Genomic DNA, 23,565 nt, shown 5'->3' with positions numbered 1-23,565 from the left:
GGGTCTATTTTGTGTTAAGATTTACAGCTTTTGCTGAAGGTTACTTGTCAAAGATTAAAAGGGAAGTCATTACTCGCCTTAATTGTAGAATCTCTCCTAAAAATCTTCACATTTTAAAGGTATATTTAATTAATGTTACTGTATGTAAGTTGTTTTACATTTCCTCAAAAAGCGAGCCGATGGATTCATGAATATTATGCAACTGGTGGTAAACCAAGAGACCGAACACCATCCCCAACCCGGGACTCATGGCGAGATGTCCAGACAATTGGCTATGCAGGATTTCCAGACTTAGGGAATAATTACTCCCACAGACAAGCCTTCCGGTTAGAAAGTAATCAATATGTGAAACCCAATTCCATGGCAGGGACGCCATTTGGAACCTGGAGCGGGAAAAATTTCGATCCGGATGGAAAAACAGCACGTAAGAACAAGAAAGGGAAGAAATGGTTCACTTTCAGTTCGAATAAAAACAGCGTAAAGAAGTCTAAAGGAGGTAAAGAAAATGCTGGATACGAATACAGTAGCTCCACCTTGCCTTTAATGAGGTCTGTTTCAAATGGGAACATTTACGCGGGCTCTTCAAACTCCTTGAGACGTTCCATGAAGAACAGTATGGAGGCGGGGTTAACAACAAATATGTTGACCAATGGGCAAGAAGGATTTGATATGGTTGATACAGGTATAACTATGACTATGCTGCCAATTTGCAAACCCATCCATAAAAGCGAGGAATGTGGAATGAATCCAGATATAACTACATATTCTACAAGCATGGGAAAACTTGGATGACAGTTTGAAATATATATATATATGCATTATATATCTGTAGGAATGGCAAACAAACTAAATTTAATAAAATCAAAAAGATAAAAAAAATACAGATATGCATCATGGGGAAGTGTAGTATTGGCCAAGATTGAGGTGTACACAAATATTGTGTGGAAATAACTGAATAATACTAGAGGAATTGGCCAAGAATATGAATTACCATTAACATCAAAATTAGTGACAAGTCAATACTATTATAATCATAATAACTAAATAAATACCAAACAAAATTAATGTTTATAACTTTGCATGATCCCTGTATGTACTTATACATGTATTTTATAAATAAAACGGCATGAAATTTCATAAAGTAACTTTAAAAATGCATGAATGTTAAGTTGATCTTACCACAAACAATACCACTAAATTTTTAGGTTTTTGAAGCTAGGAATGATTTTATTTCACAAGTTGAATTGAAGTTGTTTTGAACATTTTTACATGTCTGTGAAACATCCTTAGTGACTCTATAAAAAACTATTAAGGATATAAAAACCAGCAACCACACAATGTGCTGTATATGGTAGTAATTTGAGCCGCGTCATGACAAAACCAACATAATGGGTTTGAGACCAGCATGGATCCGGACCAGCCTGCACATCCACGCAGTCTGATCAGGATCCATGCTGTTCGCTATCAGTTTCTCTACTTGTTAAGGGTTTGTAAGCGAACAATCATGGATCCTGATAAGACTGCGTGGATGTGCAGGCTGGTCTGGATCCATGCTGGTCGCAAACCCATTATGTTGGTTTTGTCATGACGCGGCTAATCTATGAATTATAGTCACATGTTGATGTATGGCATGACAGATTGGGATGCTGCTACTCTTATGTCATTGTGTCAGATTTGACTAATTGTTACTATTTATAGAAATTTGCAATTTAAGAAGAAAAAAAGAGAAACACTAATTGTTAGATAATTTTATGTATTCCATTTTATTTTGGCTATCTATCTACTGCAAAACATTTTTTTTTAAATTTACAGTATTTATTCGTGTGTAAGACATGATCCCCTATAAGTCAGTGCCTCTTTTTTGCACTTGCATCATCAGTTTTGCTTGACCCTCTTATAAGGCGGGATGAATTTCTTTTTAAAAGTAAATATATAATTAAGGCGGGCTGAATTTTTCTTTTAATGAACTACTGCTAATTGTTTTCTGTGAAAGAAATTATAAAATATATAATTTGATATTATTTTTTAGCAGTTTTTGCTTTTTATTTTAAATTTCTGAAATAGAAGTTAGTTTCCGAAGAAATATTAAAATGTTATTTTTGTGTGAAGAATATAAAATGTGTTGTGTCTGAAGTTGCCAACATTTTAATGGAGAGTTAAGTAAAAGCATTTTATTTGAAAATATTGATACATTAAAAAGGGGGGGCGTGTGTCTGAAGCTTTCAGATTTTTAGTTTGTGCTGTTGATTTAACGAGCTTTTAATTGATGTGAAGTTTTGTCTGCTTTTGTCCATGTTTCCATTTTGCATTAGGTCATTTCTTTCCTGACCTGCCTCTTTTTAATCACATATCTTTCTGCTTTTGAATTGTAAACATATTTTACCATTAAACTAAATGTGACAAGCACCGTAATTCATCCAAAAAAAGTCACTCCTTTACATCATTCTTGACACTTTTAAGATTGGACTATTTTTTTAACAGCAGATTATATAAAACTGTTGTTGAATTATTTAGTAATATGCATTATAAAACTGGTTTCCAGAAATAATTTTGAGCGGGACATTTGATTAAAAAAAAAGACAAACTTAAAACAGTACAGGACCAACAAAACCAAACATGTGAACAGAAGACCAATATTCCTTCCTGTTTTAATAAAGTGAGGGATGTTGATCAGTTTTTATAACTATGTTGATGTTGACTTGAAACATATGCAGTAAATTTACAATATAAATTTTTGTGAATGAGTGGCCATTTTTGGGTTGAATACGGTACTTTTTTAATTTCCCGAGCCCTGATAAAACATTACATGTGTCTATATAACAAAGATGTAATCTTGTGTTATTTATCATTTACTCTATCTTAGTATTGTCTTGATATAATTTCTATTTACTTTCATTTATCTTCACTTACTTGGGCGTTGTATATACAGTTAATTAACCACTTATATGGTGAATTGAAAAACTTTATGTAATTGGATTATTTCATTTACAGGAGATTTGGTGATAAAAGATATCTAAATTTTTAATTTCTTATTATTTTACAGCACTTTTAAGGTTAAATGATGTTAAAAGTAAGATAGAATTTGACAATGAGCAATTTACATACATTTAGACATATTTCTAATTGTGTGATGTTTATAATGTTATTAAAAAAATGATTTCAGTGCAAAACTATTTAGTATTAAATTTGATGAATTGCATTTTAATTGGTATTTAATTACTGTTAAATTCAGTGCAAAAAAAAAATTACTTTTAAATTCAGTGCAAAAAAAATGTGCACAAAAAGTTATGAATATGTATAAAGAAGAAATTTAAATATACATGTATTTATGTTTTGTGTGGAATTAAAACTATTAAACCAGGATGCATTTTATGATGATGAATATTATATTCAAAAAATTGTTTTACAACAATAGAAATTTTATTAGTTTATAACAAAGAATTAAAATTTTGAGTTTGATTTGAAAATGTGTCTGATTTTGAATGGATGAATTAAGTTTGAAGACTTGATGTCATTAATGTATTTTAACATATCATTGAATGGGACATGGATAATGTAATATAAGGACTCAGTCAGGAGTGGCAAAATCAATTGTCCGTATTGTCCCACAGCCTGTATTGAGAAGTGAATTTTTATCAGAATTTACTTTATAAATATCATATGGACAAGTAAAGAAATGCATTTTTAAAGTTAAGACAAGTAAGTCAGAATCAGATTTTACCAGCCCTGACTATCAAATGTTATTAGACACAGTATATCAGATCTATGGTACTGTTAAAGAGCCTGGCCAGCTCTGTCAGTTCTGACAGGGCCACATTATATGTTATAATCTTAGTTGTAACAGAAATAGAAAAATAAGTTATTTTTAGTATCAGAGGGATCATTTATTAATCTGGACAATTTTATTTTTGCTCACAGGTAGGGGATACGGGCAGTCACGTGGTGACTTCAGGGCCTCATATATTCACAGGGAGGATATGGACACTGGACAAAACGAGGCCCTAGAAAGGGATGTGGTTAGTATTATGAAATTATTTTATTGCAAATAAGTGTCGTCTTTTCTCATTAATGACAATTGTTTGTTAGTCATTCTGCCAGCTAAAATGTATACAAGTTTATGTTCACAAATGTTTTGATTTACTTGATTATTTTAAGTAGAGGTGTTAAGTTTTGAGGCCAAGATTGCCCCTATTCCAACCCCCCATCCCCTACCCCCTCCACCCCCTCACTGCTGGAGAATTAGAAGACTGCAAACACCTATGTTTTGATAATAACCATTGTTAAAAAGATAAAATCTTTAACAAATAGTAATAAAGAAATCTGATGGGGATTCTAAAGTTGTTTTCCGTTTATTGTTTTTACATACAAAAAATATGAATAAAATAGATAGCATCTCTCTGCCTATATTGATAATGCTGTTTTAGGTGTCACAGCTTGTTGATATATCTGATTAAATGATTATATTTTTTTCATGTTAATGATACAAATAGAACAGCCTTGCTTGTGTTATCAATATTTTGTAAATTCAGTATTTATGGAGGTCTGCAGAAGCATTTTCGGCTTAAACCATCTAAACAATATAAAGACTTGGAACCAGTGTGGAAATGAAATTTTCCTATTGGTCAATTTTAAAACTGTAATTTGAATGAACCAATCAAATGCTAGTATTCTGGACTGGGCTCCTGTATGAAATTTTATTGATTCGCATGCTTTATTAAGTTAAAGCACAACATTATACTAATAACAGAAATATTTGTGGTAAAATATTATACCATATCATCTATTAGAAAGCTATTGTCATTTGATTTGTATCACTTTAATGAGATGAGAAGAGCACCTGTTTGAGCATTGTCTTCCTTAATTGATTTTTGTGTTGTGGCTAATTGTAGTATTTATGTAAAAGCTGTTACCACATGACAGTTTGTGTCAGTTGTACTAACCTGAACATTGAAAATGTTACGCATTTATGGCAATCCGCAGTTTCGTTTTTACTTAGTTATTGCTTAAAGCAAGTTTAACATAATTTAGTTACGGCATCCAATTGTTAAATTTTACTCACTTATGGCTTCTTTCAGTGAAACGTTTACTTAGTAAATTTTTCACATGGAGGTTGACAGTATTGAACTAAATGATGATAAAAATTTATACAGAAAAGTGCAAGCAGGACTGGTGTACATTAACATTTTTGAGGAAGCTATCCAGCTAGCTCACGGAACGTCGGTGGTTCTACTCAGGTGCCCGTTCGTGCCTGAAATAATGCACGGAAGGGCACCTGAGGTCTTCCTCCACCAGTAAAGCTGGAACGTCGCGATATGACCTATACTGTGTCGATGTGACGTAAAACCCAAAACAAACAAACAAACATTAACATTTTAGAAGGAAGCTTGCATTATCAGATAAAATCACGCACCGTTGTTGCAAGTTATCTAATATATGTGACTGAGCATCCAAGTAATTTCATTATCAAAACATAACTGCCAAATGTCACATCGTACTTTCATATGAAACGCAAGTTGAAACCAGTTTCTTTTAATGTAAAGCAAATAACGAAATGCAGAATTACCAAATCAGACGCATACTTTTATGCAAAAATTTCACTGTAATAACATCTGCAGAAGTCCTCTAACTTATCAAATGCCTCATACTGTGGGCTCAGGCTTTTAATGTGCCAGTCTGCATGCTCCTGCAGATTTAACAAAAAAAGTGTGTTAACCATTAATTGTTACAATACGTGTATCTAAGGTTAGACTTATCAAGATTATTTAGTTTTATCATGAAATGGTATTTAAAGATTTACGCTGACATAACGTCTGAAGTAAGTCAAATAAAACTTTCTACACAGGTGTGACGTTAATCTACATATAGATATAGAAGTCAGTTTGGATTGTAGATTATTTTGTCACAAATCACTTTTCGTTCTTTGGTCAAAATTGTCAGACAAAAGACAAGTTTGTAGGTCTATAATTAACTAAGCACAATTACAGTAATTGTACATGTATTACTTAATGTGTTGAACCAAGACATTATTTAATTTGTACATGTATAAAACTAAATTTACAGAAATAAGGGCTAAAATGACTATATTTTTAAAGTATGTTTCATTTTTGTGCATACATTATTGACTATTAAATTTTTATCATTTTTGTCAACAAGGCCCCTTGCAGTGAGCTTATTTAACACAGTTGTCAGTTTTGGTTCATTAAATGTAAGTCATCAAAGCTTGTGCTGAAAAAAAACTTCATACCTCATTAAATTAATGGTGTTGAAATAATTTAAAAAATCATATAATAGGCAGTGTGCCATTTGTATAGGTTAAGGTCAAAATCTAATTTATTAAATAGGATTGGACAGCTTTAATGGTAGAAATCATGTAAAATGACTTTGCCCTTTTTTTTGGGCCAAATTTTTCCCTTAAATTTTTCAAAATAGTATTCATGAAAGTGGCCCAGATTAATGTGGTGTCCATTTCTTAAAATATTATAGGTAGAATTTCCCCCCCAATTGCAAAATAAATTATGTTGATTTAAAATCATTTTGGAACAATTGGAAATTTTTAAAATATGAAAAAAAACAATAGTGAAAATTTCTTTAGCCCACTAAAATTTTAAAGTGAAATATTTTTAATTTTTGGGTTTTTGTTTTTCACAAATTGAAAAATTTTGTTTGAAATTGGGAAGTTTTTTTTTCCCAGTTAAAAAGGAGCAAATCATAAAGAGAATAAAGTTGGCTAAGAAGGAGGCGCAAAGAAAACAAAAAATTGGGGGTTGACACAAATTAAAAAGTGATTTTTGGTATACTTATTCAAATTTGTGTTGTTTTTTAGCATGGAAAATTTTTATATGAAATTTCATTAAAAAATAAGGTTTAAAGATTTTGAGGAAGAGGGGGCGGAAAGGAAAAAAAATCGCCGGAGGTTGAAAAAATTTTAATGATATTTTTACATGTATTGGGCAAAAAATTTCTGTGAAAAATGTGCTTTAGCATGGAAAATAAAGAATTTCAAAATTATTATTAATAAGGGTTAATAGGGAGTTAGGGTTGAAATTTGGGGGAAAGGAAACAAAATCTGCTAGGGGTTTGCCCTTTTGCTTCCATTTATTTTTTCGGGCCAATAAAAGAAAATTTAAGTTGCTTGAAGAAAAATTTTTTAAAGAAATTGTTTTAAAATAGTGATTATTATCGTTATTATAGTTTATTTCAAAATTAAAATTTTGGGGAAATTTCAGCGAAAATTGAATTTATTCATTTTATTTTTTCCTTCTCTAGGGGTTAAATTTTCTTTAACCCTTTCAATGTGAGAATCCCAAATTTTTTAGTCATCATTGAAGAATATTTTATTCTGGGGTTTGCAGATGGAATTTTAATTTTAATCAATGTATTACAGGGGGAATGTGAATATTTTACTAAGTGTATTACAGATGAAATGTTATTATCTTACTCCATATATTACAGATGGAATGTTATTATCTTAATCCATGTATTACAGATGGAATTTTATAATCTTTATCCATGTATTACAGATGGAATGTTATTATCTTAATCCATGTATTACAGATGGAATTTTATAATCTTTATCCATGTATTACAGATGGAATGTTATTATCTTAATCCCGTGTATTACAGATGTAATATTATAATGTTAATCAATGTATTACAGATGAAATATTATTATCTAAATCCATTTATTACAGATGGAATATTATTATCTTAATCCATATATTACAGATGGAATATTATTATCTTAATCCATATATTACAGATGGAATATTATTATCTTAATCCATATATTACAGATGGAATATTATTATCTTAATCCATGTATTACAGATGAAATATTATTATCTTAATACATATATTACAGATGAAATGTTATTATCTTACTCCATATATTACAGATGGACTGTCATCTTAATCCATGTATTACAGATGAAATGTTATTATTTTAATCTGTTTATTACAGATGGAATGTTAATGATGAGAGCACGACCACCACCAGCGGATGATTTTATAGATATCTTCCAGAAATTTAAATTTGCCTTCAATCTTCTGGTAAGTTATATTTAGAATAGTCAAATTTGCTTTTTAGCTTGATGAATCAAAGATTAATAGAGGCTTTTATATAGCAAGTATTTGTTCTGATGTAAAACTTCAGGTTTTCCTAGGAACTTCTTCTAGCATTTAAAACTGAGGGTATTCACTTGTTCTCAGGGCGAAATGTATTTTAAGTAACCTAGCTGTGAATAATTCAGTGATGGAAACTTTCTGGTAGATGTATATATATTTTTAACTGTCCATTGATTCTTTGTCATAGTGTGTGTAGATACTGAAATAACGACAATGTTTAAACAAGCTGATAGCATCATAGTAGTGCAGTGAGTTGACCTGTTACTGCACTAAGTCCATAAAGATAATGCAAAGCCATTGAACTTGCAAATAAATACCATGTTTAAGACAGTGTTATAGCAATTTTGAATTCTGGTCACTAATGGTGTTTGTTATACTAAACATTTGTAACGTTGCTTTTCGATGGATAGTCATGACTTTTATATAGTTTTATACACACAGCTGCTGTCAATATATGAAGAAATCTCAATTTTTTCTTAAAAATTTGTGATAAATATTTCTAGCAGCTCTGGTTATTTTTCCATTCTTTCAGGCAAAATTGAAGGCACACATTCATGACCCAAATGCACCGGAACTTGTTCACTTCCTGTTTACTCCATTAAGTCTGATCTACGAAGCTAGTCGTGACCCAATTCATGGGGGTCGTGACCTCAGTAGCGAAGCTGTCGCCCCTTTGTTGTTGTACGATGCCAAACAATTATTGCTGAACTGCCTAACATCAAAAGAGCTGGAATTGTGGCAGAGACTAGGTCGTCCATGGACATTAGTCAAGTAAGCTAACAATTTCTCATTGATTTTCATCGCTCCTCAAGATAAGTTTGACTTATAAGACATTTTATATGAAAATTGTACTGTAGCTGGATAATGTTAATAGATTCTGCCCCCTAACGTTAAGAGGGAAAGCATCGAATTTGTAGTCCAGGGTTTGCTGGATTGATCGCTGGGCATGGTGAAACCTCTCTTTGACAACTGATTTTGGACGTTAAGATTAATGGTTATTTGTGTCTCACTGCTGATTAATCGGTCACTTGCATGGAAATTACTGGTTAGTTATCCAGGAAAACTGGTAAGGTGAACCTACCACAAAGTTATAAGAATAATAAAAATGTGCGAAAAAAGACGTTACCACCAACCAAACAAATAATATTAAATTCACAGAGTAACGCTCTTAATTTAAAATTTTAATTTTAAAAATTGCCATAAAGGATGACTTCAACAGCAAGACTAGAAAGCCAATTTTAGAAAGAACATATACATGTAATATAAAAATAAACGGATACCTTTTACTTTCTGACAGAGATGAATGGTCTGGAAATGTGCCCTCGTATAACCCCCGGTTCTATAAGGTTGGAAACCCCATCACCAAGCTTTAAAGGGAACTTAAAAAAAGCATGCGAATTTAAATTAAAATTTTTTTTCATTTTTTTTAATACTTTTTGTCCACCCTTTCAGTCCCCTCAAAGTTTTGTTTTTGGGCGTCTGTCTGTTTTGTCACTAACTTTAAAACATTGGACCATTTAAAATGGACAAGAGTTCCAACATCAACCTCCATAAAGTCAAGGTTGTGAATACACCCGGATTAAAAATCAGCAAAATTGTTTGAGTTTAAAGTTCGGACCACAACCTAGAGGTCAGGGGTAAAGCTTTGGTGGGGTTATGCGCCCCCTCAAATGTTACGAAACCCCAATCTAGCCAAAAAGAGATTCTAAGTAAAAAGTACGATGACATATTTTATGTGCATGGCTGTCTTTGCATTTTCAATCACATAAGGGCCTCAAGCCCTTAGTACAGAGTAATGATAATTAAAACACAGTTATAAAGTTGTGTGTTTTGGCATTTCATTTAGTAAATTCTTATTGGCATACAAACATTTTTTTGAAAAGGAAGATAACAACAAAATTTTCAGTTTCTTGTCGCTTATATGATTTGATGTAATAATTATTTTTCGTGATATTGTTACAGGATAGAAATATACCCTACCCTGATCCTTTCCTTGCATCACGGCGGGAAGATCCGTATATACGGCAATCAGAGAAGCGCGCTGATCCGTACCGAAGGACAGAACGTCAGGAAGATCCTTACAGAATGACAGAAAGGCGTGATGACCCCTACAGGTCAACAGAAAGGCCTGAAGACCCTTACAGAATGACAGAAAGGCGAGAGGATCCCTACAGGTCAACAGAAAGACGTGAAGACCCGTACACTCGCGAAATAAGAAATGGTCGATCGGAGAGAAGGGACGATTACAACCGACCTCCATCACCGACTCCGGCCAGAAATTATGAAGCGTATGTCTTTATACTTTAATCATATAACATAATAATAGACTTGATACAGATTAGCTCATAGGAGAGCATGCTAGGTGAACAGATCTTAGTAAGCGTTTGTTCGAAACATGGACACTGCACATGTTTTTTTTGGGAAGTTTGAAGATTTTAGTGACTTAAATATATTCAATCCAGTGCTTTAGTCAATAAAACAAATCAGCAATAATTTATTTTGTATGTATCATAAGTAACTTTTAAATATCTGAGACAAGTGCTTTTGGTTTTTAACAGGGGGAGGGGGTGTCTTTCTTATTAATGTTTCGAAAAACAAAGGTTGAATAAGAAATAGACTAGTGTTAATACAAACTTGAAGATGAAAGGTACCATGTTTAACTTTCATCAAAGTTGGTGATCTTTTATATTCATTTGATTCTTATTTTCAGATCTTGAAATATTTCTTGTTAAAGAAATAATACCTTTTTTGTTTCCTTCGTCTCAGCTTTGCTTTTGAGACTATGATAACTTGTTTTTGCTCTGCTTGAATTTGTGATTGGTTTTTTGCCTATTTATTTTCCAAATAAAGTATACTTGTATGGTAAATATAAGTCTCTTTTTGTATTGGGCAAGATAATACACATCAATGGCAAGGAATTTTCATATTTAGTTGGTTGTTTTCAGAGATCAGTCTGATTTTTATTCAACATTTTGGTGAGTTTTAAAATATTGTTTGAAAAAAAAGTTTTAATTTGTTTCTACTATCACTGAAGTTGAATTTAGACTAGAATTGGTGAATTGAATGTTAACACTGCCTAAATGATAACAAGATTACTCTATTACTGTGAATCAACTTACTGTATTTAATCCAATTAACGCCCCTTAGAGAGGGTAGTTTATTAGGATGTGAAAAATCAATTTACTTTATGTTACCCCAATTAACGCCCCTTAAAAAGGAAAGGGGAAGTTTATTAAGCTTGGAAATTTTAAATTTGAATTCTCCCCCTTATTTAAATCCCTTGGGGAGGATTAAGTATATTTAAATACAAGTAGTTTTTAGAATTTCTCTTTAACATGGGTAAGTTTAAAATTTTGGAAAACCTTTTTCCATTTCACGATTAACAGCAATTTAACATTTTTTAATACTAGGTATTTCTTTGAACAAATTCTTTATTTCTTGAAACTACTTTTATTTATTTCTTGGACATTCATTTTTAGCTAATGTTTCGAAGGATAAGCTAAGCTTTGGTGATCACTGCATCATTGTCATTGTGCCAATATTTTAATTTAGTCCATTATTTAAACAATTTTAATATGTATCAACACAAAACTGGGAATACTTGGTTTTTATGATAAGGTGCAGTTGAAAGACAAGGGGCATTATTCTGAAAACTATATTTTTGGAGTGAGGTCCCTTTTTAACTATGATTGGTTATTGATAGTGTTGCCCTTAACAGATGAGCGTTAACACCACATGGCTGTGTTGTGTTGCTCTTATTTATTAGTCCCCTACCAGTTAAACTGGAGGGCCCAATACTATAATAATTGCTTGTTTTTCTTGGAACTAGTTTTTCATTCTCAAAGGCCCAGAACTATAACATAGATTTTGACAAAGTTTTGAGCCATTTTGAAAATTCTACATTCTCTAGACTCCTGTTTTTAAGCACTGAGAATAGTCTAGCATGCTGTCCTTCAACAATTCTTGATTATTTGCTAGTACTTACTATACGAAAAAATATTTTTCTGAATGTATATATGAGCCACGCCATGACAAAACCAACGTAGTGTGTTTGCGACCAGCATGGATCCATCCGCGCAGTCTGATCAAGATCCTTGCTGTTCGCTTACAATCCTTATAACAAGTAGAGAAACTGATAGGAAACAGCATGGATCCTGTTCAGACTGCACGGATGCGCAGGCTGGTCTGGATCCATGCTGGTCGCAAACGCATTATGTTGATTTTATCATGGCGCAGCACATACATATTTATTATATATGAAAGCTGATTCACAGTATAAGGATTAAGAAATGCTTCTGCTGTTTCTTTGTTGAGGTATTGCATCCATTAATAAACTGTAGACATTCTTACATACCTTTCATACACTATTTCATATACATATGTATGTAACGTCCATTTTCATTGGTCAATTGTGATACTTATTTAATCTATTTATGTCTGCTTCAAAATTACGATTTCTTTTTTACCTTGATGGAAAAAAGTAATAATGAAGTATATGTGAATTTGATATAAAAACTTTTTACAGTTTATATGACCATGTTGTATATGCTGTTATTTGCTATATAACCCTTACCAAGCAGCTCAGGTTATATAAGCATTCAGCAGATTTTTTCATTGCCATATATCCTATCAAAAGCTTTATTGATAATAAAATATGCAGACTTACAGTGTTAAGAAGTAAAAAAGCAGATTTTGTGTCACTTAACGAAAAAATGTTAAATACAGGCTGTTCTTGTTTTAGTGTCAATTGAATTACTTAGAAATTGTATTTATAAAGAGGGACCGAATTTTTATATATTTTCTCCTAGGCAGTAAAGAAACAAATACAATTTCTTATTTTGTAGTTTTTACAAAGTTATGAAGAAAAACAAAACTTTTTTTTGTCAGGAATTTTTATAAAATTACAAAAAGAGTTTTCATGTGTTGGAATTTTTACAGACTTAAATGGATGGGTTACCTCATGAAGATATTACTGAAATATTAAAACTTAGAAATAAAATAATACTTTTCCTTGATTTTTTTCAAATTTCTGATAACAATAAGTGGCAGAACTCAAAGATGTTGTAATGAAACCAAAGACAAAAAAGTCGCAAAAAGTTGCATGCTTATTGTGGTTCACTTATATAGATAATTTGTTGTTTTTTCCTCACCTTTAAATAGACGTTTTGATATATTTGACTTTGAAACAGTTTATAGTTTTCCTTTAATGCTTTCTGGTTCCAGTGATACTAACAAAAACTGTCAGAAATAGAAGACTTTATTGTTTTATTGCTTTTTTTTCCGCAGAGAGTAAATCAACTCAAAATTCAAGGTTGTTGTAACTGTGACCCAAATCCTTAGTTTAATAGTATCTTGTGAAAGAATTCTTCCCAACATCTTATCATAGTTTTTGTACTTAGCATTACTGATACATCTGTGCGTTTAAACTTCGCTGCAAGGAACTTGGGATTCTTTCATGTGTGGAAACTATCCTGAGCTCAACTTACGGAATATCTGTGGTTCTACTCCTTGCCTGTTTGTGCCTGAATCAATACATGGAGGTGTAACTGTAATCTGAGGTCTTCCTCAATAAAGGAAAAAAGCTGGGAAGTCACCATATGATCTTAACCATTTTGATGCAAAGTAAATGCACACCTGCCCCTTGTGGCTGAGGGGTTGCCTGTAATGGTTGAGACATAAGAATAATAGTCAGCATTTATCCTATGTGATTGTAATTGGTTTGTCCCTGTTTGATTGTAAGGGGCTGCTAAATGGGTTTGAATAATTGGAGTCAATGCATCTCTTAGCTCCAGCAGATGAGATGATTTTGACATGAGATGATTTTGACTCCTGGTATTGCTTTGAAGTTTGTAACACAGAGGTTTAGCCAAAATTATCTTTCCTGTATTCTTGGGTCTACCTTGATCCTTACTGATAAATGATGCAAAATTGTGATGACTCACCTAAATATGTTTTGGAAAAGAAACATAATTTTGGTCACTGAACTAATTATCTTGTTTTGTCATTGTTTTTATGATTGCTAAATGATAGTCAAGCCTAAGAAGTGAAGATAATAAAATACTTACATGAAATTTCGTATAATGGAATAGTATGATATTTTGTTAAGCTAAAAATTTTGAAATATGTGACTGAGACCCTTATATGCATGTTATTGAAAAGTTTTTATTAAGGGATGTATCGGGCAAGCGTTTTGTTATTTTATAGACATTATAAATTAAGTTTTTCCTCTTACTAAACTGTGTAAATATATAGGTATCACATCTTAATATTATTTCTGATTTCAGGAGTAAGCGTACGAGTGCACGAGAACCAGTTGTGGCACCAAGAACTCGCGCAGAAGAAAACATGTCATTTTCACAGGAATTGAAACGCATGGGAGCAACGTAGGTTTTTTCCCACATTTTGAATTTCAAAATTAAGTTTCAAATTGTTGTAGATTCAATCAATTTATTATGATGTTCTTAATAGTTAATCGTTGATATGCTTAGATTACGATATGCTTAGATTACGTTATCCCTGTTGCTGGAGCCTCTACCCTCTATGCTAGCTTATTAGTCAGAAATCTTGAAGATTTGCCAAGTTTAATCAGTGGAAAAACTTTTTTCGAGGAGGGTTAACTTGATTTATGTGCATTTTTGACAAATACCAGAAATTTTTTATTGCAACAAATTTGGTAAATTTCAGGTTTGAAAACAAGTCAGTAGATATCTACTTTAAGTAATGCAAACATTAATATGGCAAACACAAGATAGAAAAGCTATATTTAATTGCTAAAGCTATAATTGACATTTTCGTTAAGTTTCTGTAATTCCGAACAATATCTTTTGTTTCCATCTAGGTACATTAAAACATTAAAAAATCTGTTTTCAAGTGTTGTTGTTTTCATGCTCTAGTAATGTAATCATATATTTCTGTTTTAAATTCAATTACTAATTTTCCTTAATAATAAACTTTTGTTTCACTACCAGTATTTATGGTTTGTAAAAAAAAAAACCAAGAAAAAAAAAAAAAAAAAAAATTGGATATGCACTATATGCATTTTGTTAACAATTATTTAGTAGAGTTGTGGCCCCTTAGTATTGAAAGTAATGGTCCTTTAATAAACAAGTAGTAAAATACAATGCTATTTATAAATCTGATATCATATGTTATTTATAAATCTGATGTCATATGCTATTTATAAATCTGATGTCATATGCTATTTATAAATCTGATGTCATTTATGATACAACTGACGCTTGTGGTGTTATTTAGAACTTTTTATCCATTTATAACTACTGTTTACAGTCAATTCAATTCATAATTCTGGTTCACAAATAGATGTTACCTTGAGCTCTTAAATCTAGCTGTTTCTTATCCAATCCACTGGGTAGAAACAAACCTTTAAAACTCCACTGTGCACTTCCAATATATTTACCAAGTTGTTTATAAAAATGTAAAAGTTTGTTTGTACCCAAAGATTAGCTGGAAAAACCTATCTTTGCTAAGTTGCAGAGTAATTCTATTTCTTGTTAATTGAACCCTTTGCTTATTGTGCATTCATATATAAAAGATAACTTGGAAATTTTATTATTTAAGTTTTGCGTTGTTTGTGTAAATGAAGAGCTTTTCTATGAACAATCTGGAAAAAAACAAAATGTAGTTGATTAAAGTAAAAAACTGTTTTATTTATTTACTTTTTATTTTTTTACAGAAACAAGTAAGTTTTGATACTAGTAGCTATTGTGTATGTAAACAGTGCTGTGAAATATACGTACCACCCTGTGATATGAGTCGCGTCACGACAAAACCAACATAATGCGTTTGCGACCAGCATAGATCGTGACCAGTCTGCGCATCCACGCAGTCTGATCAGGATCCATGCTGTTCGCTCACCAACCCTATTACAAGTAGAGAAACTGATAGTGAACAGCATGGATCCTGATCAGACTGCGCCGATGCTGGTCGCAAATCCATTATGTTGGTTTTGTTGTGACACGGCTCATATATTTATATAGTTTATTGATTTATGTTTACAAATGCTTTAAATATAGACTGTATATTCATCATATCTTTCCCACGTCGCATTTCTGGCGCTGATTTTGGAATATTGATTTAGTCTTGACTAGACTTGTGAATAATTGAGCCCTCCTTGTGGCTGAGGGGTTGCCTTTAAGGGTTTAGAAATCAGATTTGCAGCCACCATTTAGCCCTGCGTGATTGTTAGACGCAACATGTATGTTCGAATAATTGGACTCTATGCAGCTTTTAGTTCCAGCAGGTGAGATGGTTTTGACTCCTGGTGTTGCTTTGTGTAACACCTGAGAGCCTGAATCATCTTTCCTGTTTAGGTGCCATATGACCTAAATTGTATAAATGCGCCAAACAAAACAAAGAATTGAGCAGAAAACACAATAGATTGAATCAAACCTGCGCGCATGAACATACAATTTTCACCATAGCATAAGTCAATTTTTATTTTCCTTTGCCAAAGGCTGTGCGATATAATTTTGGCATTGTCCATCAGATCTGGCTGTTCATCCGTCAGTCTTTTGTTCGTCCAGTGTCAGCTTTTGACACATTGACTAGAGCATAGATAGAACTGTTTCAGTTATGAACCTAACCTTTTAAATGATGAATATACAGTTATTTTTTATTACAAAATGAAGTCTGGGATGTCTTTTTTTAAAAGTTTTTCTTAAATAATTTTTAGAAATAAAATTCATTAAAATTTTAAGTCATACTTTTTCACACATACATATATAAAGTTATAAGGACAATAAGTTTACCATGTCATAAAGCAATTGATCACCTAGACTTCATTGCTTTGTTCTTTTTTTGTGAGTATTTTTCTCGCATTTTGTTGTTTTATTGTGTTATACACAGCAAAAGGTTTAAGGTGTAATTTACTGCTTACAGTGATTCAGTACATGTACATGTATATCAGTTTTAGTTTGCCATTGAATTTGGAATGTTGTCATCATAAATGCTAGAGGTCAAGTGGTTAAGGACGCTGATTTCAAATCACTTGCCCTCTGGCCTCCACCATTGTGGGTTCAATTCCCGTCAGGGACTTTGGTGGATTCTTTCATATGAGGAAGCTATCTAGTGTGCTTACAAAAGGTTGATGATTCTACCCAATTGCCACCTCTTGCCTGAAATTTTGAATGAACGGGGGTCTTAATCTAAAAATAAAAACAACAGAAACACGAATGTTGCAATGAAACTCGACAGTGTTGGGGTGAATTTAAAATCAAAGTGCTGCAGCACTGAATGCGACGGACATGCAACCGGAGAGACATTAATTAAGGCTTCTTTTAGAAAAAAAAAAACAAAACAAAAACAAAACACAAAATATATAACAGAGAAAATTTGTTCCATACAAGTTCGAGATTTGTAGAGCAATATATTTTGTGTCCCAAATTGATATAATTCAGATTTTCTACTTTCAAGCACTTAAATACAGAATGAAATTTATGCCTAAAAACTGTGGTCAAACTTGTAAATCAGTGTCCTTATCGATTTATTCTAAGAAATGATATGTAAATAGAAAAAAAACTATCAACGAAATATTTCTAGAATAAATCCAGGCAAATAAACTTCAAACATAATACATTATACATTTGAGAATGCTATTTAGAATTGCTTCGTGTTATTTCATAGTGGGCATACAGACAATAAAATATAAGTAATTTGTATTTTTATTTCTCTTGGATATGTCTCATTAAAAAAAAATTGGTTAAAATCATCAGCAATTAATAGTGTATTTCTTAGATTTTTTTTATTTACAAGGTAAAGATGTAGAGGCCAGAGCACATCGTTTTTATTTTAATTTAAATGTCACTTAAGCACTACAGTGTTTAGTTGTCCTTTTCAACTTCACACTAAATTCCATTTTCAACTTGTTTGCTTCTTACAATTGTGTAGCATTTCTAAAAGTATTGCATTACAATCCTCTGGTTTATTAATTACATGTTTAATGTGTACTTCCTAATCGCCTGTCCAAAAATCAGAACAGGTGAAGCAGAATCTATTTTTAGAATAGCGAAGGTTAACTTATATCATGACCTAGTAAAATATGTAAACAAACCACAAGAATCGGAAGTAGAACTGATATTATAACTTCCTTACCATGAAAGACTACATGGCGGTAAAGTGTCTTACATGCATTTTCAAAAATAGATATTTATACTAGCCATTGTACTGTATCTAATATATTAATAACTGCTGAATATTCAGCTAAACCCGCGGTATGAGTCACGAAAATAGTTCTTCTTTTATTAATGCGCGAGTTATCCTAGAGTCACGAAAAACTTTTGATTTGTTAATAATAATGTTTTGTATAATGTAGAAATATTTATTTCCTACTAATAATGTCTTGGAACTCAGAGGTTACACCTTTATTGAAGTATAATTTGCTGTCCTACTTTTTCGACAGCGGTAAATCGTTTCAGCAGTAATTTGCATATTGCGCAATAATACTACGGGACTATAACGTTTTTATCAATAATATACGTTCATATTTTAACTTGGATAACTTAATTTGAAATTGAAAAGGCTAAATATGGAAGACATTAAGATATCCAGACAAAGTATGGGAGTTTTGAAGGATCAAATTCATGTACTATTTCTTGGGCTGTTAATTGGTTTAGGACACATTGCGCGAGTGTAGCCAACGAAATCCCATGTGTAGATGACTTAGCTCTGAACGCGCCTGAGGGCGCGTCCGTCGCAAAAACAACAAAAAATGATTAATTTTGTTGATTTCAAAATTGAAGTGCTTAATTGAAGCACTTAATTGTATAAGGCCTTCTTTGGCTACATAAAAGTGTGGTTAGGCCTGGCTCTGTATTGGTGTCATGCATATATTATTCTCATTTTTTAAGGCAAGGCAAAGAACCTGCTGAATTTGTATAATAGATTTGCCCATCTTTTTATTTGGAATAGTCCAAATTTTGAGGGATTTCAAAATAGAAATACAAAAATTGAGCTTGGTCAGACTGCACTGAGTGTAGGCTGGCCTGGTTCTATACTTGTTGGCTAATTAAGACTTATCACATTTGGTGGCTGCAGGTCAAGGGTCAAGATTTAACTATATATATATGCTTTTGAATATTTGTAGCATTAAGGTAGTCTTACTGTAATGCTTTCCTGCCAAAAAATTTCTAACATCGGCCAATATGGTTATAAATCGGTCATTTCTGGAACGTTATTTTTCACAATCTTGGGTATTGAAAAAATGACTCCTGGAAATAATCAATTTGCCACGATATCGGTCGATGTAGGAATTTTTTGGCGGGAAAGCATTACAGTAAGACTGCCTTTAAGCAAGTAGGATGTTTTGCAGTATTTATTGTTTCAGAAAAAAATTGAATTTCTTGTTGTTTTTGTATCAAATGGTTTCTGGCGTGTACAATTATAATCCAGTTATAGAAATGCTTATGTTTGGTATTATATGTAAATATTTTGTTGGCGTTAATGAAAGGGGTTAATCTATATTGGCCATATTATTTTATGATTATAAAATGCTGAATTACTAGTAATGGTCTAAATACAAAATTTAAAAATGGGATGATAATTATTTGTGTCAATTGATTTTAAGAAAAGTTAAGTATTTTCTGAATTAATATTAGGTATATGACATGAAACGAGGGCATTTTTAATTGAAACAAAAAAAAAAGTTTTATAAACTAAGAACAATACATTATTGTTTATTTATTTATTTGTTTATTTTTAATAATTGAAAAATATAACAGTAGTTATTTCAACAGAAAGATGTAATTAATCTTAAATTTTCTGTGTTTTCTTTCTATTTATCAAGAACACAATATCAATTCCTTGCATGTGTCTATTTTCTGACTCTGTCTAACCTCATGCATCCTTCTTGTATTGTTTATGTATTACTGAATGTATATTGTGTAAAATCAGAGATTTCTATTATGATATTATCATAAGTCTGTTAGGTTAGATATATTTAGTTTTCTTGTCAGAAATTGTTTTTAGAGTTGAATAGTTTTGATTGTTCGAATTAATTCCAAAGGCATGATAAGAATCTTACACAATAATTATACTGGTACAGAGTGCAATATCTGGATCCAGGGTTTACTATCAATTTTCTCATGTATTGTGCTCTAAAGAGTTACACGAGAGGCAAATATTCCAGTCTATGATGGTAGCCGATGATTGGTTCTTTTTTTTAGATGTTAATTACGGACTAATAATAAGTAAAGAAAAGTAAATTATTTATTTAAAAGCACCTTTTCTGTATAGCAGGGAATTAATTTACAACTTCATTCATAATGATGTCAGAATTGATTCATTGTAAGTAGTCGTCATAATCATTCATTATGGCGCAAGAAGTTTTTCATCTTAAATATTATGGTCTCATTTATAATGGTGCCAGAATTACTTCATTGTTAGTAATGGTGTCATTCATAATGATTCCGGAATGTTGTCACCCTTAGTACCAGTCTCATTCATAACGGTGCTGGAATGTTGTCACCCTTAGTACCAGTCTCATTCATAATGGTGCCGGAATGTTGTCACCCTTAGTACCAGTCTCATTCATAACGGTGCCAGAATGTTGTCACCCTTAGTACCAGTCTCATTCATAACGGTGCCGGAATGTCGTCACCCTTAGTACCAGTCTCATTCATAACGGTGCCGGAATGTTGTCACCCTTAGTAACAGTCTCATTCATAACGGTGCCGGAATGTTGTCACCCTTAGTACCAGTCTCATTCATAACGGTGCCAGAATGTTGTCACCCTTAGTACCAGTCTCATTCATAACGGTGCCGGAATGTCGTCACCCTTAGTACAAGTCTCATTCATAACGGTGCCAGAATGACGTCACCCTTAGTACCAGTCTCATTCATAATGGTGCGGGAATGTCGTCACCCTTAGTACCAGTCTCATTCATAACGGTGCCGGAATGTTGTCACCCTTAGTACCAGTCTCATTCATAACGGTGCCAGAATGTCGTCACCCTTAGTACCAGTCTCATTTATAACGGTGCCAGAATGTCGTCACCCTTAGTACCAGTCTCATTTATAACGGTGCCAGAATGTTGTCACCCTTAGTACCAGTCTCATTCATAACGGTGCCGGAATGTCGTCACCCTTAGTACCAATGTTGTCACCCTTAGTACCAGTCTCATTCATAACGGTGCCAGAATGTCGTCACCCTTAGTACCAGTCTCATTTATAACGGTGCCAGAATGTTGTCAACCTTAGTACCAGTCTCATTCATAACGGTGCCGGAATGTTGTCACCCTTAGTACCAGTCTCAATCATATCGGTGCCGGAATGACTTTAGTTTATATTTTGACACATATAACACACAGAGTGTGTTGAATTGCATATTCCTGCATTAGAAACTCCCGTCTTGTGTGCAAGAAGATATCAACTTGAATATATATCAACTAGAAAGTCTTCTTTAAATATAAGAAAGTTCTTGTAAGTTGATATTTTTAGCATTTGATACATTGTGAAAAGAACCTTTCCAAAACTACCATCATTTCGTATGATATTTTCCTACTCCTGAAAATTCAGCATTGGATTGTTGATATTATATATTACTAAAGGAATAAGAGGACAGTGTGACAGAAATTTCTGATTTTACTCTATGTTTATGTTGATATTAAAAAGGGAAGAATTTATTGCTCGTGTATGATATAATATGTTGGTTATATATTTTATTTCAGTATATATGAAGCAATTCATGAAAGAACTGGCAAAAACCAAAAAGAGTTGACAGTGGAAAAAGGGGATATTGTACAGGTATGAAAGTTTCGTCCCATTTAAAATGTTGCCACTGAAAATGTTCTCATATTCAATGGCAACAATTTTATTGGAACCTTTCTGATATCAGAAAGGTTCCAATGAAATTGTTGCCATTGAAAATTAATGTTCTTTTTGAAATGGTTTCAATTAGAAATATTCCTTGTAGAAATTGTTGCCATCGAAAATGTTCTTATCAAAATGGTGCACATCATTTGAAATGGCCCCATTTAAAATGTTCCCATTAAATTGTTGCTATTGAAAATGTTTTTATCAGAAATGTATTGATAATGTGCCCATTAAAAATGTTCCATTGAAAATATTTCGAAATGATTTTTTTCATTGAAAGTGTATGAGCATGTATGAAAGAATGCTTATACCTTTAAGATGTATAAATTATGTATACATGTATATTATTAAGGTGTTTTTAATTGTGTAATTTCAGGTATTAGACAAGTCCAGGAATTGGTGGAAGTTAAAGAATTATCAGGGGGAAACAGGCTACGCACCTTACACAATTTTAAAAGAATATCAACCGAGGGATGATTTTGATAATGTAAGCTTTAAGAGATGATGCCAAAGCTATATATGATATATATGTGATAATGATTAGATTAGAGACAGAATTTTGTACACACCCTTGCAGTCTAATGTTAAGTCAGAACTATGTTGATGCTTTTAGTAGAGTGAAGATGATTTTGCACCTAAGCGTACATTCTTCACACCTTTGCAGCCAGGTATATGTGGTTGACACACAGGGCAGGTAAAAGTGTTTGTTCTTTGTTTTAAATTCCTACAATATATTTATGACAAGATGTTAATCCTGTAAAACATTCATTTAGAATCTGAACTAATGAACTAATTAAAGTCTGTCCTAGGAATAGTAAACTAATGTTATAGATGGTAACCAATCCCTAATCTGCTGGAACAAAAGGGATTTGAACTTTGCCTCTAGTATAAAGCCAGGTCAGTCTGCACATCCCTGCAGTCTGACCAATCACTGTACTGTTTGCTGATTTTAAATTTTCATCCTGATATCCCCAAAACTGATAATGAACTGTTCCAATGTATGGGATCTGGACAAGTCCATTGAAAAAATTCACAAGGTTAAGGGTTAGTTTCACTTGTCATTTTGCTAATTAAAAGGCTGTTTAGCAAATTTATTGTTTTTTTTTAAGAATCCCCAGGGGAGGGGATTAGAAAATGTAACATAAATATTATTTGCTCGCTCTGTTTTATTTTTGTTTGATGGATATTTCTGCTATATCTGAAACAAAAATACAGCCTCAAATAATAAAGGATAGTTCTAAAAAAGTAAAGAAGCGATGAAAGGTGGCTAGAAGGCAATATTTTGATGATATAATAAGCAATTAAAAAGGCAAATAATGCTAAGCTGCAATCAATGCTTATAAAGATTTAAGTAATCTGCTGATAGATCTAGTAATATTTGATTTAATACAGAATTTTTTCTTGCTTTTTAATGCTAGATTAAAATTTTAAAGTTATATAATTCATAGGAACCAGTTTACATTACATCTATGTAAATTTACATTACCCTAACTTGTTATAATTTGTAGGAACCAGATCACCTTACATCCATGTAAATTTACATTACCGTAACTTGTTAATATTTGTAGGAACCAGTTTACATTACAACAATGTAAATTTACATCACCGTAACTT

At 32.2% G+C, this 23,565-nt stretch overlaps 1 protein-coding gene across 1 annotated transcript in view; it reads left to right on the top strand.

The window, feature by feature from the left end:
- The window catches only part of LOC132727451 (epidermal growth factor receptor kinase substrate 8-like), a 101,452-nt gene that overhangs the window by 52,966 nt on the left and 24,921 nt on the right, over positions 1–23,565 (top strand). The window contains exons 11-20 of the mRNA XM_060712980.1: positions 173–682; positions 3,919–4,016; positions 7,927–8,049; positions 8,657–8,895; positions 9,422–9,470; positions 10,087–10,412; positions 11,070–11,099; positions 14,409–14,507; positions 21,807–21,882; positions 22,328–22,438. Of these exons, the coding sequence (XP_060568963.1) occupies positions 173–682; positions 3,919–4,016; positions 7,927–8,049; positions 8,657–8,895; positions 9,422–9,470; positions 10,087–10,412; positions 11,070–11,099; positions 14,409–14,507; positions 21,807–21,882; positions 22,328–22,438 (1,661 nt within the window). The remainder of the gene's footprint in view (positions 1–172; positions 683–3,918; positions 4,017–7,926; positions 8,050–8,656; positions 8,896–9,421; positions 9,471–10,086; positions 10,413–11,069; positions 11,100–14,408; positions 14,508–21,806; positions 21,883–22,327; positions 22,439–23,565) is intronic.

This window comes from Ruditapes philippinarum, unplaced genomic scaffold (genome assembly GCF_026571515.1).
Source record: "Ruditapes philippinarum isolate M1 unplaced genomic scaffold, ASM2657151v2 ctg1053_1_1_1_1, whole genome shotgun sequence".
Classification (NCBI taxonomy): Eukaryota; Metazoa; Mollusca; class Bivalvia; order Venerida; family Veneridae; genus Ruditapes; species Ruditapes philippinarum.
Note: the sequence above shows the minus strand (reverse complement) of the source record. Positions and strands in the feature narration are given on the sequence as shown.